Source organism: Rhinichthys klamathensis, unplaced genomic scaffold, assembly GCF_029890125.1.
Source record: "Rhinichthys klamathensis goyatoka isolate OS25496 unplaced genomic scaffold, OSU_Roscu_1.1 h1tg000229l_1, whole genome shotgun sequence".
In the NCBI taxonomy this organism is placed as follows: domain Eukaryota; kingdom Metazoa; phylum Chordata; class Actinopteri; order Cypriniformes; family Leuciscidae; genus Rhinichthys; species Rhinichthys klamathensis.
The window spans coordinates 3,399,920-3,419,008 of record NW_026606753.1 but is presented as its reverse complement, the minus strand read 5'-3'; the positions used below and the strand labels follow the sequence as shown (position 1 = coordinate 3,419,008).

Genomic DNA, 19,089 nt, shown 5'->3' with positions numbered 1-19,089 from the left:
TTAAGAAAAATTGAATCTTGTAATTTTTAACCTTTTTAGAATTACTTAAATACTTATTTTAATGAACGACAACCAGCAAAAAAACAGACACGGTCATTTGCATGATTATAAATAATTTAATAATCACATAAGATTTTTATATATATATTAATATAACTATATACAATTAGTTAAACTTTTTTTTCTTCTAATTAGCATCATGTTGTCCATAACATTTTTTAATGTAGTTCAAGTAAACACTGTTGGTAGCATCATGTAGTGCAAAAATATTTGTGCGGTATTGGCCTTCATTAAGCAATTAATTTATAATTCATATTTTTCTTCCTTTAAATAAAAATATTAATAGAGACATTAAAAAATAGTTTCAGGCATATGACATCTTTCCAAGGTAGTTTGCTGGAACGTAGCCACGTTGTCCATTAGATTCAGCGAGCCACCAGTCTTTGTTACCACCGAGGTCTGAAAACTGAAGGATACGAACATGCTGGTACTCCTGAAGCGTGAGCTCTTGTTCACAGCGCGCCTGGAATGCATAAACTGCATAGAACTGCAGAAAAAAGAGAAGTAAAATTAGTGTCTTGTTGTTATTCTCTTTATATCATTCAGCTTGACGACAACACGGTCTCAAAACAGGAAAGCTGAACTTTAGAGATCAGGTGTCATTTTAGTTTTAAACCGCAAAAAAAAACTTTATTGCTACATAACAGTACAGTATCTGAAAATCAGTTTGTCTCATTTGAAATGATTTGTCCTTCTAGAGCCTTTCTGGGACATATGACCAGTAGATAGCGCTGTCTATCTATTCACAATATAACATTTTAAACTCGATTGACCCCATTCACTCCAGTCGTCTATTTATCTTATTCTAATAAAACAAAAAACATTTTCATAATCTTACATCAAAATGACTAACTAACTCTGCCTCCTGAAACAATTATATTTCTTCTAATGTTATAGCCAAGGTCATGTTGATAAACAAAATATTAATATGATATTCAGTGATGATTTAGTAGTATCATAGCCTAACATAGCCTACTTCAACCCATCACAAGACAAATCCTCATGTATACATTATTTAGGCCGCATGTACATTGCAGGTCTTGATGCCCAATTCCGATTTGTTGACACTTTCTGAGTTTTTTTTTTTTTTGACGACCAGCTTAAATCTTCTTTTAAAAATGACCCATATCCGATATCTGCATTTCCACTATACACTTGGCGAAACAACCAAAGGTAGACGTACTACCCGGAAAAGCTTGGGCCGAAAAGAAAGTAAAAATGGCGCGATTTGCAATGGACGCAGATGAAATGATAATACAAGCTTTTGCTTTCCGTACCATCTTTAAAGGTCAACAAAACATTGGGTTGAGCCTTCGTCCTCCATTACACCATTGAAAAGAGTCATGTGATCACGGTTGGTGTCCACCTGAGTTGATGTTATTCGCCAATGTTGCTTTTTCAATGACGTATGACTCGCATTGACAGGAATATCCGATCTGTCCGCTTACATGGCAGACGCAAATGCACGTTTCCGATTCATATCAGATTTTTTCCTTTTTTTTTTCCTGCTTACGTGTTTGTGGGTCATATCCGATCTGTGCCACATGGGAGGAAAAAATCGGAATTGGTTCACTTGAACCATGTAATGTAAATGCGGCCTTAGTGAACAATATTCTTTTTCACTTGACATACATCACAGTAAAGTAGTCGGAATGCCATTTCATGTTGTCTTTACTGCTTGACATCCATTGAAGTCCTCCAGGTAGTATTAAGTTTAAATTTAAGTTTAAACAATATTCTTAGATTTTCACAGTTCCAGTAATTTTCAATTAACTTTTTCAAAAATGTGAAACGCCACTTTACACAACAGTTAATTATGGTCCTCTTTAATTTGATTGGCTTTACAAATGGGCTGAAATTGCAAAGCACTGGGACATTCCACACAGACTGTCAGTGACCTATTCTGCAGGTCACATCGTTTCGCCAGTAAATGACTGTCTTTGTATCTTATGAGCGAGTCATTGAATCAATTATTTAACTGATTATTCTAAAAACATTGATTCACTCAGTGAAACAGCTCTGTTTTGCTCGGAGGCATGCAATGGTTGTTCCTGTTTGATGTAGTTTGGAACTATTTTCATTGGTGGAGCAAAAATGAACAAAGTAGCTAAATCATTGTGTCTAAAATAAAGTAAAATAATAAAGTAAAGTGTGTCCACACAGCTGACATGTTTACCTTTTGTAGCTTATCCATCTTGTGTGCTCGAAATAGACACTGACACATGAAAACGTGTCATCAGAGAAACCTATTAACTGTCAATGTACATTTGCCGCACTTTTTTAATTGCCTATTTTCCTTATCACATATTTTAGAAATCATCATAAATGAGGTCTCATCTGAAAGTTTAAACATTCAAAGTTCATCCTTTTGAAATTAGACATTGCGTTACCATGGAAAACGGGTACTTAAAACCTTTTAATATTTCAATTTGTATGATATAAACATCATCACAACTTGGTAATATGGCTTTGATTTTCTAGCAATTTTAGAGTTCAAATTATAGTGTAAAATGTATATTTTGTATAAAACAAAAAGATTTAGTTTAGTACATTTTGCTTTACAGTAAACTTAAACTATTATAACCTTTTTACACTTTAATCTTTTTAATATTTTTAACCTTTTGAAGCTGCTTTTACTTCTGAAATAATTTGTCTTCTTTAAAAAAGTCTAACCTTAGGTTTGTATTTCAAAGCATTCTCTAATTACAACCATCTGAGCTCAGATATGCTTTAGAAACATTATTTTTTTGCTGTTTCAGGTGAATATTTTCAGCTGGCAAAATTTCAGTGCATCACTAGTGCTGATATTTGGAACAACGGCACACTTGCATGTGTGAAATTGATTAAATATCCTCTAAGTCTTGTGTACCACACACACACTTTCCATGTGTCTTACATATTGGTCCTCAGAGTGGTCCGGCTCTTCCTGTGGTCCAGACTGAAGGGACATACTGTCTGAAGTGCTGTTCGGACTGAAGCTCCTCATACTACTGCTCCTGCTGCCCGAGACAAACAGACTCAGATTGTCAAAGTCATCTGGCCTCTCAGTCACCTCTCGCTGGGGGTTGTAGGCTTTCAGGAATGAGGAGTACACATAGCCCTGCGTAACTAAACACAGACAGACACACACACACACACAAAGAGAAAGAGAAAGAGAAAGAGAAATGTCATTATCAACAGCAGGAGCCTAATAGGAGCAAAAGAATGGCAGCTTTGTAAGACCACAAGAGTGAACGTGATCTCAGACAGGGGTGCGTTTCCCAAAGCCAACTATGGTCGCAAGTTCCGTCGTTACTAGTAGAGTTCAATGGAAATTACGATCATAGTTGGCCAACGATGCTTTTGAGAAACACACCCCAGATCAGTTTCAGACCTCAAACTAATTGAATGAGTTGTCTGAAGGATCGAAGTAACAAAGTTAGCATGTTGGTGCATAACATTATTTTTTGTGTAATATTTCAAGATTTCAAGGGCTTTAGTGGCTGAACTCTTTTTTTCTACTTCCAGTCACTGTTTTTTATCCCCCAATGACCTGAAACTCCTTTCAATAGTTGATAACAGACATGTTGATCACCTGACATAACAAGAATGCTGGTCCTGTTGTGAAGCAACAGTCTCTGTGGAGTTAATGAGAGGCTACTTTATAGACATGTGACGAAAGAAAATCCTTATGGGATTTCATTACTCTCTGCTGTAAGGTTATGAAGTTCAACAGCAGATAGATAGGATGCATACAACATTTCCACCAGCCTTATTAATGCTTTAGTTAATGGTGTCTACTATAAATAAATAAATTGTGTTTACAAGTATAAACTCTCATGTGAATTAATAGTGTAAGTGTGAGCAAACGTTAAAAGTCTGGTTACACTTTAAAATAAAATTCAATTTGTTAACATTTGTTAATGCATTAGGGTATCATTAACAAACAATGAACAACAGTTTGTTACAGAATTTATTATTCTTGGTTAATGTTAATTTATACATATTGTACATTGTTAATTCCTATTCATTCATAATATATTTAGTTAATTTTAACTTGATGCAATACAATGTTAAAATGTATTAATTTATGTAGAAATGAACATTAGATTTAGTCTAATGAAAACTATAAAAGTACATTTTAATGTAATGACAGCTACTGCATCAACAAATGTTAACATATAGATCCCTATTGTAAAGTTTTACCAAGAAATGTGTTTAGTTTTGTGTGCCATAACCATTCAATGAACATTACATTACATTCATATATATATATATATATATATTCAGGGGGGCGGGGATCTTTATTAAATAAATCTTGAAATCTTTAAATATTTACAAAAATATTTAGCAACACAACTGTGATAATAATAAGAAATATTTTCTGCAGCCACAATAGATGGCAGTGTACATCTTGACTTATCAATATTTAAAACTTCCCTCTTATATGCTGTGCATTATTATACATCTTTTTTTTTTTTTCTGAAATAAATGAAAGTGTATTTAAACACAAGTAAACAAACTTACTCCCAGTGTGTACCAGCCAGCGGCTGCTGCTGCCCATCGGGTCTTTGTCTTCCAGCAGGGCCACCAGCTCCCCCTCCAGCAGGCTGATGTCTTTTTCCTGACAGGCATTGCAGTTACGCTTGAGCTGATAGAGCCGATCCACTGCATACTCTTCCAGGAGCCATGCTCTGTGCTCCTCTGTCTGTCTGAGGATCTCTGGGGCCTGAAGAGAATTTTACACTCAACTGAGACCTTAACAGCAATATGGGTTTACCCATATTTATCATTTGTAATCATACCATTTTCTTGTCCCGTTTCTCAAAGCTCACTTTGCGCTCCATCAGCTTTTGTGAATTTTCTTTGAAGAATCCAAGGTTGTTCAGCTCCTCCATGATAGAATTTTGGACTTCACTAAAGTTCGACAAGGGAACCTGCATGGAATGACCAATGCAATGATTAAAATGCATAACAGAATTTTGGACATGCTGTAGATCAGTGATTCTTAAACAGGGAGCATCAGGAAACTTCCACGGGTGCCCTAATAAGTCAAATAAATGTATATTAACATGTATAATGTATAAAAACACAGCCATTGAATATTTTCTTGTACAAAGGGAGGGCCTTGGATTAAAAAAAGTTGAGAACCATCGTTGTAGATAAAACAACCACTGCAATGGTTAAAATGTTACATTACACAGTCTTTTGAATATTCTTTATATTTTTCTCCATTGGTACTGTTTTACAGAAAGTAACTAACAAATTATCATAGCCTACTGAACGTGAATTTTCACATTTCATGTTCTGTGGGAAGCTATACTTCTATGCGTAAAGATCCTTTATGCTTAGAATATAACAGGCTAATGGTTTTGGATAACACAAAGGTTGTAGGTTTGAATCCAACCATGGACCACAGAAGTAACTTGATATGTTGTAAAATCACCATTTTGCCTTTGAGCAGACACTTAAAACTGGGGTTTCCAACATGAAAAAAGGGCTCTGTCACTTTCTCTACATTTCAAAATGATTTTGGGATTTATTTTAAATAATTATTTTTTAGCATCATTTATTTTCTGCCTGCTTTAACTCACCGGTAGCTGGTGGACAGACGGTTGGGCTGCATCCATTAGCTTTCTAATTAATTTCACTATACAAATCAAGCAGTTGGTGAGGATGGTCCTGACAGCTCGGTTGAAACATTGCAGCTCATCGAGCAGTTGGGCATTGAGGGCCTGGTAATCTCGTTGGGCCAGGCCCTGTTCCTCTTTGGAGGATCGGGAATCCAACTGGCTGCAGTAGTCCAACAGTTTATCGTAGCGCTTCTGTATCAGCTTCTGTGGTGATGCGAACATTCCCTGCAGGCTGGAGAGAGGAGCCAGAACCAGATGCTCCATATGATCTTTCTGAGGAACACAAACCATACACATTTTTAAGCTGCTATTTGCAGCAGATGCAGACATTTAAAAGGTTTACAGCCCTTACAGACTAAATGCTTTGATTGAAAAGGAAGCATAACGATAACATTTTGTGTATGAAATATGAAAAATTAAGGGAATACTTTAGTGAATCTCACTTAGCCAAAATAGTAGAGTGCCGCAATCTGTATGATGGCTTTGAGCTCATATTGTGCATTATTGTACTTCCTGTTGCTTATATGTACTTTTAAAAAGAAACTTAGCTCACTTAAAAATTATCATCCATGACTGTTTGAGAAAGTTTGAGAATGTTTCTTAGTGCAGTTGCTGACAAGTACTGAGGGGAATTTTTACTCCATAGTTTATGCAAATACATTTTTTTTTGTGTGTGTGTGAGGGGAAACACTTACAAATTGTTTGTATGGGTCATTGCCATTCCTCTTGTGCTGAAAGCCATTGGTGTCTATTTTGTCTGGATCCTTCATTATAGTTTCTAGGTCCTGTGCATTTTGAACAGCAATGGATATCATCTCCTACAGTAAAGAGAAATATAAAAACAGGACATAGTACTGATCGACATTTATAACATTTAATATAATTCAGGTCTTATATATTCCAGTAGTTTAAGCCACAGATCTATATATATATATCAATATAATATATTTAGAACACATTATTTAAAAGTTTGAGTGCTTTCAATTAGTAGAAATGCAACCAAATTTACAGTAGAATGGGGCTAGGCCTTTTGGATGTTTTTCTTCTTCTAAATAAACCCTCAGTAGCCAGCACTATCTCAGTACTTTCCTATGCTGAAAAAATTGTCCTGAACCATGCAGCCATTTTAAGATTGGTTTTGAAATATTATGATTTAGCTGATTTAAATTGAACAAACTTAGTCATTTATATATTTTGTCAAGGTGATTTAATTAACAGTTTGTAGGAACTGTTGAATAAATGCAAGGATAGTATTAGAGGTACAAAATGCCCTATAATAATAAAAGACCTTCTGAGGCAGAAATGAAAACACCACCCAAAAACATTGTTTGTTTTTCACAAAAGGAAGATGGACAATACCTAGTGCAGCAGATTTTTTCTATAAATTAAATTAATCATATTTGCGAAGGATGTGTTGACACTGACTGCTCTAATCACAATGGAGATTCATTTGTGAAATATGTCTGTAACATTGAGGTTCCAAATGTGCATTGCACTGTTTTAAAGCAAAATAATACAACAATCGTTGAAATGTTATAAAGAGATGTTTAAGGCAAGACACCACAGGTGAATAGTGTAGGGTCTGGACCCATCAGACACACACTAATTATTCATTATATACAAAGTTTATGAAACTCCAAAACTAACATCCCAAATGAAACAAACACCAGGGCTGAAACAGTGTCATGTTACAGGGCTGATAAGGAGGTTTTTACGACCACATTCCTTTGGCCACATGCACAAGAGAGAGACAATGGGAAGACAGAAACCCTCTTTAAAACAGACTTTTCTGCATTAATCATAGACTAACTGATCTATAAATGAACATGCTTCATAGCATTGTGTAAATGATTTACTGTCTTGTGTACTATTATGTATATATTATGGTATGTACCTGGGTATACAACCAACTAACGGTCAATGTAACCTCACATGTATCATGGCTCCTACCTAATTAATCCTCATTTAATGACACACACTTTGATGTACATCACCTTCTTCTAGAATGCAGTGTGGATGTGTTATATCTATCTGAGCATTAATGAAGGTATAATCACGCTTGGGACAAAGACTCGTAAATTAACTGAAAGCAACCTTCCCACTCGGACATTTCACCTTGCTTATTGGTCCAGTCAACCCTTAGGGGTGGATCGTTCTCAGGCCTTTATTAGAGACAGTCCACATGTGACCTCCCTCTCTTAGTTTTCTCATTCGGCCGCAACACACTGCTACTGATACTGGGGAACCCCCTCCACGGGGGCCCAGGCCCCAGCAGGCCTTGATCCAACCAGATATGCAGACATGCAGGAGAGAGAAGACTCTCTCACAAAGAACCAAGGACAATCTCAGGAGTTTGTAACAAGGACTCTAACCCACCATGCAAGTTCATCATATCTTTTTCATCCAACAAAGAAGAAAATGATTGAGACTTCAACATATGACACTCGCAGAATCATCAACAACTTCAGTTTTCAACAACTTTGATAATAGTGTACGCTACTCAGGCATGCAAGTATACTTTTGATTTGATGCTTTGAAAATTAAATGCTGATGTTCTTCTCATATAGTTACATGGAACTTCTCAATAGTTCCGTTTTCGGTTTCGTTCTATCACTCACCTATTTATGTATTCATGTGTGTATGTTGTTTAGTTTGTTTATATTCATATAAATATCTATATTTAGTTAATAAAACTTGTACATAATATGTATTTGGTTCTGTCTTGTTTGCAATACAAAGTCACTTTTACGATCGCGGTTTTTGCTACTTGCTCAAAGTGCTGTACATGCTAAGAAATAATTATTCTTCTGGGGCCATGGAAGATACCCTTTTCTTAGAATAAATTAATAATCAAAAAAGTTCGTTGGACGAACTGATGAACTGATTGTAATATTAATTCAGCCACATCAAGTTAATCCAATTAACTGACCCAAATATTCATAATTAATAAAAACAAGTTGTTATTGATTATTAATATTTCCAAAAAAGCTGAGTTCCTTACAATAGGCAAAAAAAAAAAAACTAATAGATATCACTCACATTTCCCCAGGTGATTAATCAAAGTAGCTATAAGACAGTTTCATTTCATTTCATTTCAGTTTATTTATATAGGGACAGTACAAAAAAAAAACACTTTTAGTAATGCACTTTTACATTACATTACACTCTTACAGTGCATTTTAATAACATTTAAAAACTTTTACTTATACATATTACAATTTTGCATACTAAAATGGTCACATTTAAATATGTGAGCAGTTCTGGTTTATTTTAAACCACCGCTTTACCTTTAATGTGAAGGACTTTATTTCAGGCATTGCCTTATACTCATTTGGCAGCAGGTTCCAGAGTTTGGAGCCCTCAACAGAAAAGGCTCTTTGCCCTTGTGTGGTCTTACGAAAGTTAATCCTACAATTCCCACCTGCTGAACTCCTAGTGAATCTGTGTATCATCCTGTCTCTTTATCAATTTACATAAAACAGATGGTGCCTTATTGTGCAAACATTTGAAGATCAATTTTATATATGACAGGTTCTTAAAATTTTCAAAACTTAGCATATTTAATTTTTTTAAAACGTTGCAGTGATGCCATCGATTTGGCTTTTTATCCATTATTTTCAGAGCTTGATTATACACCATTTCAATTTTTTTAATTAAGGAATCACTTGTCTGACTCCAAACTGTAATACAGTATGAAATACGGGACAAGATCATTGCATGCATAAACAGATGTACTGCCTCAATTGAGATAAAATTTCTAATAAGTCTGAAACAATTTAGATTAATCCTTACCATTTTTGAGATCTTTTTTATATGTTTATCAAATTTAAGTTGTGAGTCTAAGACAACACCTAAAAACTTAAACTCATCTACCTCCTGTATTTCTTTCTTATTTACTCGAATTATTACTTTTTCTCTTTGTTCTGTCATGACAACTCTCGGAGAGACTGGCATGGTAATGGTAGTGGATATGGCAATGTTAATGTATTTAGTCTTGGCGGAATAGATCTGCTATGCTAAGACTTGCTACAGCCAATACATTCACAGACATTGCTGTGACATTGCATGCTGCTGCTGCACATGTAACATACATGAAATAACCCTAGCAGATCTATAGGTGGAGGTGGGGAAGGTGGAGAGTTCCTGAACGCTGCAGACTGCCAACAGCAACACTGTATTTGTTTGCATGTTGAGCTATGTAGATGACGATGTGATCGCAAATGAGTTAAGGACCTATCAGCCTGCACCATGCCAGAACTTGGTATTAATACATTGTTAGCATTAAGTTCTTAAAATGTTGTGTTTTTTTAACAAGCAAATTATGCATTATCTAATTAAATATGCACTAGTTTGCATACATTTCCAGAAGGGTTTATTTGAACATTGGATGAGGCCAGGTTCAAAATTCTGGTTTCATTTTGTTGGCATAATAGAGGTTTTGGATATCAACTTTTATCTCTCCATAAATTAGAAAATACTGTCAACAGCCAGAATTTTTTTTTTGGCATGTTTTAGGACTAAAATGTTATAAAAAATATTCCTAAAAACTTGTATATGAACAAACCCCATCTGTTAAACCTATATAATAAATATATGAATAAAACTGTGAATTTGTAGGCCTAAGTGATACTGAAGAGGGGATTTGCTCAGTGCATGAGAAAAAAAAAAAGACTCATAAAAAAAAGCCTTTAAATATATTTTTAAAATCTACAGACGCAAATATATAACTTGTAATAAAATAAACACTTAAATCTGTATTTGGATATTTTCTTTCCACTAGTCTGTTATGGAAGGAAAATAGCCCAAAAATCTCAAAATTTACCAATGGAAATACTATTGCCTAAAGTGTATTTCCTTAATTCCATCTATTTTTGTATAACTAAAAATATGTCACATGTTTCTTCATACCTGGGTATAGAGCAAGTAACAGCTGATGTTTTTCACTAGCTGTCTCACAGCTTTCTCAAGGCAACGGAAAAGTTTTTCCTCCTTGTCAAACGCTTCATCTCTCACCTGTGGAGAAGAGAAAAGCCGCAACAATACACACAGACTGCCTTTACAGAGGCCTGAGTAAAAACATGGTTATTTTTGCCTCGTTTGGTTAAAGTACCTGTGGCTCAACGCCAGTGAGCATCTTAAAATAGCTTGTCAGGCGGTCAGATTTCTTCCTGATAGAATGAATGTTGAACTTGTTGAGTTTAACCCTCAGTGAGGTTTCATCGTCACTCCTCTTGTACTTCAGCACTGAAACAAAACAAGTGTCATATATTTGGAAACTTGAATACTTACAAAGCAAACAACAACAAAAATCTTTTATATGTGAGTTTTAAAGACATGGTTGCTTTAACCCAAAATACTTTCTGAACCAAGTTTGCACTATTGGACAACTTGCAACCTAAAAACGTGTAGGCCTCTTTGATATAGTTATTACAAGATCCTGTGTATGTCTCACCTATGTCTTTCCTCCTCTTAAACTCATTAATGTTGAGGTTAATGATCTTCACAGTGGTCAGAGCTTCCTGTAAGGGCCTGTTGTCAGGGTGGTCCGTGGGTGTGGCATTCCACAGTTCAGCCAATAGCAGCGGGTATTTCATGACACGCTGCACTGGTTTAATGATCAGAGAGCCCATGTCAAGCAAATTGGGCTTCCCTCTAAAAAAAAAAAACATTGAATGAAGAACAACCATTCATATTTGGTGAACTCCACTTTGTTCACAATCTGTATAAATTTTATGATGTTTCTGTAGCTCAACTGAGCATGAGGCTAGCAACAACAAAGTCACAGTTTCGATTAATGCATAGCTTGAATTATAAGTTGCATTGAGAACTAAGCTGTCTATTAACATGTCTATAAAGTAACATTCATGTTTATATTCATAAAATGTCAGAATTTTCACTACTGTATATTATTTATCACAGAGTTTAAATCAAAAAATGCATACTCACTCCAGGTCATATATTTTCCTGTGAGAGAAGAAACAATAAATAATTATTGTACCCATCAGAGCCAAATGCCTGCTTATATCTAAGAGATAAATGCAGCATATTTACTTGAGTGTTGATATACATCTTCTAAAATGCTGCTGAATGTCCTCCTGTGCTTCATAAGACTTGAGTGAAGCATTAGCCTCGTCGTGATGATAGCAGTAAATTTTGTATACCTCCTCCATGACAGCTTTGGCTTGGATAAAAACTTCTCCTAAAAAATAATAATCAGTCTATAAATTATATGATCAATAAGTTATGGCAACATATGTTTTTACATTGCTTTAACTCATCAAAATAAGTTAAGCAATTTTCAACTTTTTTTTCAAGTCAGTTTAATGTAATTTAAGTTGAAATGACTTAAACAGCCAAGTTGATTGTACTTAAAATTTTAAGGCAGCAACTTTTTTTAATGTTTAGAAATCTATAAAAGTGTAATTAAGTCACAATATAGGATAATGTTTTACATTTATGAAAAAGTTTAAAACAAATCTTCATACATGTTAATACAATTATACAATAGTTTAATAATTATTTAACTGTTTTTTTTATTTAAAAACATTATTTTTATTGGGTTTATTAAGTTCATTAATCTTTAGTTTAATAATAACCACTAAATGAATCCTAATTTGTAATGTCAGTTGTTACGTAACATACCATTTATTATAGCCAACGTTTTTGTTTGTTATTTTAATGCTTGTAAGTCGAATGTTTCTATTTTAAATGTATTTCAAAATTACCTATGAGTTGTGTTTCAGGGTCAGGGTCAGCTATGGCATCTTGTAGCCTTTGGAGCAGATCAGCAGAGACAACACACACAGACTCAATGTTGGTGAACAGTCGATCCACATCCACCACCTATAACAAACCCATCAGACCCCAAAATCATGCATCAAACAAAATGTTAATATAGAAATAGCAAGTTTAGTAGATTCTTAACAGAAATGCACTACACATCGGAATTTTTTTGTAGTATTTAGTGATAACATAAAACCTCTATGTACCTCTATGGTGATTATGTGATGACATTACAAATGTAAAGGTGTTCTAAATCTGCAGTTACAAGATTGTAATGTGGTGTGTTTGTAATGGCCCAGCCGATTTGTACTTTAGGTTGCTCTTGATCATGTTTAAAAAAGACAGAATTTTCATATTTGAGAGAATACATCTCTATGAGACTGTGAACATGCCTGGGCTGCTCTGAGAGGAAGCAGAACCTCGCTTATGCAGAGCTCCAAGTCCTTCTGATAATCTCCCTCTGTCCTAACCAGCTCCTCAATGACCTTTGACCTTTTTATCATCTTCCTGTGGCGGATTTCTTCTGGATCCATGGCTGGGGATGTGGCTAAAGAGAGATCATGTGGGGACATTTTCTCTGATGCGAGGACAAAGAAAAAGAGATTGTACATACATTATTAAAAAAAATCCTGTTAAATTGGTAAAAAACACATCGGTGTTTGCCAGAAATTCACAGTAAAAAAATAATACTGAGATGTAAACAATTCTGACTTTATTTCTCACAATTGTGAGTATATATCTCGCAATTCTGAGTTTTTATCTCGCAATTGCGAGTTATGTCAGAATTGCGAGATATACGAGTTTATTACTCATAATTCTGACTAATATCTGACTTTATAATTTTAATTCTGACTTGTTTTCTCAGAATTGTGAGATATAAACTCGTAGTTGCGTGTTATAAAGTCAGAACTGCGGATTTATATCATGCAATTGCGAGAAAATTATGGGTATATTATATGATGGGTATTATGGGATTAAAAACTTTCTCTGTAATAAAAACTGACCTGAAAACTGACTTAGAGTGTTATTTTATAACAGTAATTTAATTTAGTATTTGAATAATTACATGCAATTAAGAGTCTTTTCAGCAGTGCAATTCTTATATTGAGTTATGAATCATCAAAATAGAATACATTAGCTTACTTAATAAAACTAAATATTAGGTATTGCTGCTAGCAATATGAAAGTTAAACAAAGCAAGTATGTACTCATGGGAAGTGAGATGATTCTTTGTTTCCTGGTCACCTCCATTTGACACTTCCTCCTTACAGAAAGAGACAGAGAGGCTACAGGCAAAGGTGGAGCCAGGTTTCACATTACTTTTTGGCACAGTGATGCAATGCTGAAAAGGCCTTTTATTTCTTTTAGTGCCTGCACATCTCAAATATACAGATTTGGTGTTTAAAATGACTAATAATTAGACCACATTTTAATAATTTTTAGATGTAAAAAAGGAAATAACTACAATAATGTGTGAGGAATTCCACCTTGCATTAAACATGTCTAAATGATCCAATCATAAATTTCACGCTTAAATTCTAAATCAGCTTTAATTACCCAGGAAACAAAACTGTGACTTATTATGTGTGAAAAAATAAGCAGTGGGCAGAAATGATTCAAGGAGCAAGTCTTAGACAACGAGTTTGGTTATGACAATAGAGGAGTTGTGTTTCACTCATTCCACTCACACAGAGTCATATAACTAATATCTGCCCTACAAATCACCAGAACATGCAGAATAAATTAAAACTCTTAAGCTAATACAGTGAATTCAAGATTCCTCATAGCAAATGTTTCATCAGTAATACATTATTCTCTTGTGAACCTGCATTTTGACTGGCTGAGCAATTTAGACTGGCAAAAGGTCCTCATGAAAAGAAAACACAAAGACTTTTCACTGACGGCCGGCTAATGGAAACCTGTGTCACACTGAACCGATCACATTTCTGCAGGAAAACATTACCTGACTGAACTCAAGCTTGGAGATGTGCTTTGAGCTCACTGTGAGTGTTGATTTAGCTCCAGTGCCTTTGTATAGCATCAATAATTATCTGCCTATTTCCTTTTAATTATTTTCTAAATTTGAAAGCCTCAAGCAAGACTCCCATCCTACCTTCTCCGCTTGGTTTGATTCAGTAACACAAAGTAAACATACAGGATCCAAACATACCTCTTATACACACGCACACACAAGTGGAACCTGCCCTGCAAGTGCCCAAAGAGCTTGTATCTCATATGATCAAGTGTTTGCTTTAGACATTTGTTTTTCTTTTTTGAAAGACATGAAAATATCATATTTCAAACACATTTATACAGTCATACTGATGTGCTAACACAACATTCTTGTTTTAGTTAATCTATTGTTTCATTATGAAGCATGATAAGTGATCCAGAACACTCAGTTTTATGAGCATTTCCTGTTCAGGGATCAACATTTCCTCAATGATGTCATCATATTTTACTTTAATTGTGCCATATGACATACAGCTGGCTGTCAGTGGCATACTATGCAAATGGCTAAATGTGTGAACTGAAGTGTCTCAAATTTAAAAAATAAAATTTTAAAATGGACAACCTCACTGTTGGAACTGGTATATTAATAACTAAAATAAGTTAATTTAACAACTAATTTCTAGAACTGAAAGGTTTTAAAAATGACAAGTCTCATTGCTAATGCTTTACACATAAGAAACTAAAACTGCTGACTAGTTGCAAGCATTTCAGTCATGTGCTGTTTGTTAAGTGAAATTCAAAATGGTTTGTTTGCTTTTTACAGATGAATTGTGAAGTCTCAGAATTCTCCTTGACATGATTTGAATGTATGACAACACATTTTATTTATATAAGGGCTATTGTATGAAAACTAAGAAGCTTGTATGACAAGAATGTCCTCATAGCTGTGAGATGTCCTCAATGTCATGACTTGGCAGCCCTGAAAGGCTTCATTCCCTGCTCAGTGGAAGCTGTTAAACTAGTTTTTCTGTCAGCTGATGTCATTCTCAAGTTAAGATTATGATGACATTCACATATCATCACAACCAGACTGTGACATGACATTCACAAGAAAATGAATGAATGAATTACTTCATATTTCTTATAATATATTCTACTCATCAAGTTAAATGCTTCAATAATGCAAAAAGAGTGCGATGCGGAATAAACCACATAAAAATGAGTAGATAGCAACTTCCTGATAAAGTAAACAGCGTAGGCACTGTGGCTGAGCTTGTTTACGACTGTTCCACAACCATGTTCAGCACTGTGGCCGAGGTTCAGTTTGCATATGTGACATCAGTCCAGTGGGAATAGATCTCTCTCTGTAATGTAACAACGCAACAGGTGCTAAGCATCAGCACACACATGGCCTCTTTTTTTTTTTTACTTCACTCTGCACAAAGATCTAATGGAATTTGAGATGGGACGCTTTAAACGAGTATAATTTGTATAAAATCAAGGCTGTGCTAACCTGCTGCTAGGCAGGATGTCAGAAAAAGAATTGGTGACAAGTTAAAACGTATTGATGTGAGCCCAACAACAGTCTTTCTAAGGTTATCAAGGCTTTACTACAAAATTATCTGATGTTTAACCACTATAAAGTCACAACTTCATTCAAATTAGCTGAAAAGAATATTCTATCCAGTTTGTGAGGAAAAATTACCTTTAAGTTTAGCACTATACTCTGTCTTGTCAGAATAGCTCCTTCTCACCAAGGTTGCGATGCTGATGTCACCTTTGGAAGCGTCATCTTCCACAATAGTATCTGTCTTCCTCCTTTCCAGGTATCTTACGAAAAGTCTATTTCTCCTTTTAATTCCTTTGTCCTTCTCTTTTCTCTCCACCTTTTCATTCTCTCTGTCATTCCCACTGGCCTGGTTGGGATCCATGTTGACCCCTTTCTGCTCCCTCTTGTTTGGCTGTCTGGAATAGAGGTGGTAAAAGAGAGGGAGAGTCTGGGAAGAGGAACAGGTGCAGTGTTGCTTCTATTGCTGTGTACTCTAACTCCATGCAGGTAAACCCTCCCCCTCTTCTGTTTCCGCCATACCTGTCTCACGAGAGCTGTAGCCACACCTCCTTCACTTCTCTCTTTACAAAAAAGACAGTCATGAAGCTAGAGATTCTGCTCTTTTCAGAGTCTGGTCTCCCTTAAGGCAAAGATAGATGGCATAAAATGTTTCACACAGTGTAATATCTTGCTAAGTGACTTGATTTGCATACCTGTTGAACATGTGGAATATGATAAATACTGAGAGCAACAGACCACCATCCAGCCAAGACACAAGCAATAAGTATCTATGTGAGACGCTTTACAATCCCTTTAGACTGTTGGAAATATTGTTTTGGATGAGTGCAGATAGAGTTAATATTAAACAAGAAGGAGGGTCTGATGACTTAACTTTGAAGGCCATGACAAAGGTCGACATATCAAACAGGCCTGTAAAGTTTTCGATTTGAGTCAACATTTACAAAGCATTACGTCAATGCTGGTGTATATATCAACATTAAGACCAAATGCGTAAACCCCGTGAAATGTCATGTGACAGAATCTGTGGGCTTTTAAATAATTTTAACTTTTGTTTTATTCAGATTCATATTTTAATAGATCAGATATTTATTAGATTTAAACCAGATTATGCTCTCAAAACTCAAATGTACCTTAATCAGAGATGGTTGTCAAGTCATTTTAACTCTGACTAACATGCATGATACATTCGGGTTCAGCTGTGTATTTGTGTACAACTATATTCAAAAGTTTCCCATAAACACGTGAATTTACCCTTCATTCAGGTGACATGGTTAATCTGGAACTATGAGCTACATAACAATGTGTTTTCTGGTGTAGATAAAGAATGAGTGAGTGGATGCATTTATCTGCCCACTACAGAGAGAAACAGAAACAGAATGAGTTTCTTTTCTTAAAAAATCCTTAAATCTTCAGAAAAATAGGTGGGCATGATGGCAGGGACTTTTCCACCTACATAATGAGGAAAGCATTTACTGTACATCCAAACAGGACGACAGATATGGTTCCTTTTCTATTTGGGAGAGAACAAATTTGCGATTGAGGCAGACTGAACCTGACTCACCAAATGGTTTGAAATTATAATGTAGTCAATCCTTGTTTAAAAATGTAATTATAAAAATAAAAAAAAAGTTATGGAATTCAAGTTGATTCGTCAAACCGTTCTCGAATACCACACAAACTAATTTTACATAGCGCTTGCAAAAACAGACGTAAGGCTGTATCTCCGCAACACTTTATCACATTCAGACCAAACTTGGTACATGTCATCACAAGCATGACCTGAGGCAACATGCTCCGTTTCGGCGCAGCACCACCTACTGGTCCGGAGATACGAAAAATGGCTATTTTTGTCCAAAAATCATATAAGTAGTCTTGTTAGATTTGGGGTGGAATGCCGAGTCAAATGATATCCAATTTTCCTATATCGGCCATTTTGAATTTTGTACTAAAATGCTGTATTTTATTAGCCTGGCTAACGCCAGACCCAATTCTCGTTGAGATTTGGGTCTGGCAAGGGGGTAATCCATCAGCCGGAAGTTGAAGCTGCCTCCGGGGGCCGCCATTGTAGCTGGCTATCACCTGCTGTTAGCATCCCATTGACTCCCATTCATTTTGGCGTCACTTTGACAGCGAATAACTTTACATCTGAGGCGTCCAAAGACTCCATTTGTCCATTATTTATTTCTAAAGAAACACGACAATGTATAAAAGGCTCCATTACTTTGTATCTTACGTTATGGCCCCGTAGAAGCCATTCTTGTAAAAATAGGCTAACGATTGCGTCATAACCACGGGACGCTCTGTCGCACAGTAGAGAAATTACCGTATAGACAGAAGTAGAAGCTCGTAGGCAATCGTTTACTGTCTATGAGGCAATCGGGTGGACATGGAGGCATAAAGTCAAGGGAGAAGCCCATAGATAGAGAGTTCATAAAAGCAACGGGACAAAATATTTCAACAACAGATTTGTTTCAGATTTCAATTCAGATTTGTCCCGGCACAGCTACTAGAAGGTCAGAACGGTTGCTCACGTGACAACTACGTCGTCAAGCTCAGTTTGAGCCTGCGCAGAACGCTTGGCTATCAGGAAGTGAGTGCCCATGTTGGGCTTCAACTCTCTCCGTTGAAATCAACGGAGTCGCTGTGTCCATTTCTTTTACTGTCTATGGGGTCTGGGAACCACATGTACATTTTCTCGTATTTGAGGCGTGGTTTACGAATGCCTGGCGCCGTTTATTGGGTGCTAAGAATGTCTATCAAATGCGCCTGTACGTAGCTCATAGCCAATCGTTTCAATTATACCAGATGACGTATGTAGTGCGACAGAAATTAGACAAGGAAGAAGACGATGGCCGATGGGTCAGAGATTTATGTGTACACAATGGTGTGTATCTAACGGCCGTTTCACACCGCATCCGTGAGCGGCGCGTATGTTAATCAATGAGTGCATTCACACCGGGAGCAGGAGCAGCGTGTGAGCGTCGCGTGAGCAGCAGTGAAGCGGGGGTTTCGGCGTCGAATCTGTTTTTGCTGCACTTCTCCACGCTCAATTAAAGTTGAAGCACACTTTTGATGGACAAAAATAAATATGATTTCACACAAAAAGTGCCC

The 19,089-nt window shown here is 35.9% G+C and overlaps 1 protein-coding gene across 1 annotated transcript; it reads right to left on the bottom strand.

Moving 5' to 3' along the window:
• Positions 1-96: 96 nt before the first annotated feature.
• On the bottom strand, positions 97-16,623 carry arhgef38 (Rho guanine nucleotide exchange factor (GEF) 38). The gene is made up of 14 exons (XM_056265134.1): positions 16,114-16,623; positions 12,848-13,032; positions 12,398-12,515; positions 11,724-11,871; positions 11,619-11,636; positions 11,125-11,324; positions 10,783-10,916; positions 10,581-10,685; positions 6,368-6,490; positions 5,634-5,945; positions 4,845-4,976; positions 4,567-4,768; positions 2,957-3,168; positions 97-547 (listed from the first exon to the last, which is right to left on the bottom strand). Exons 1-14 carry the CDS (start codon positions 16,337-16,339, stop codon positions 365-367), a joined length of 2,298 nt encoding a protein of 765 aa, XP_056121109.1. The 5' UTR covers positions 16,340-16,623; the 3' UTR covers positions 97-364.
• Positions 16,624-19,089: the final 2,466 nt, after the last annotated feature.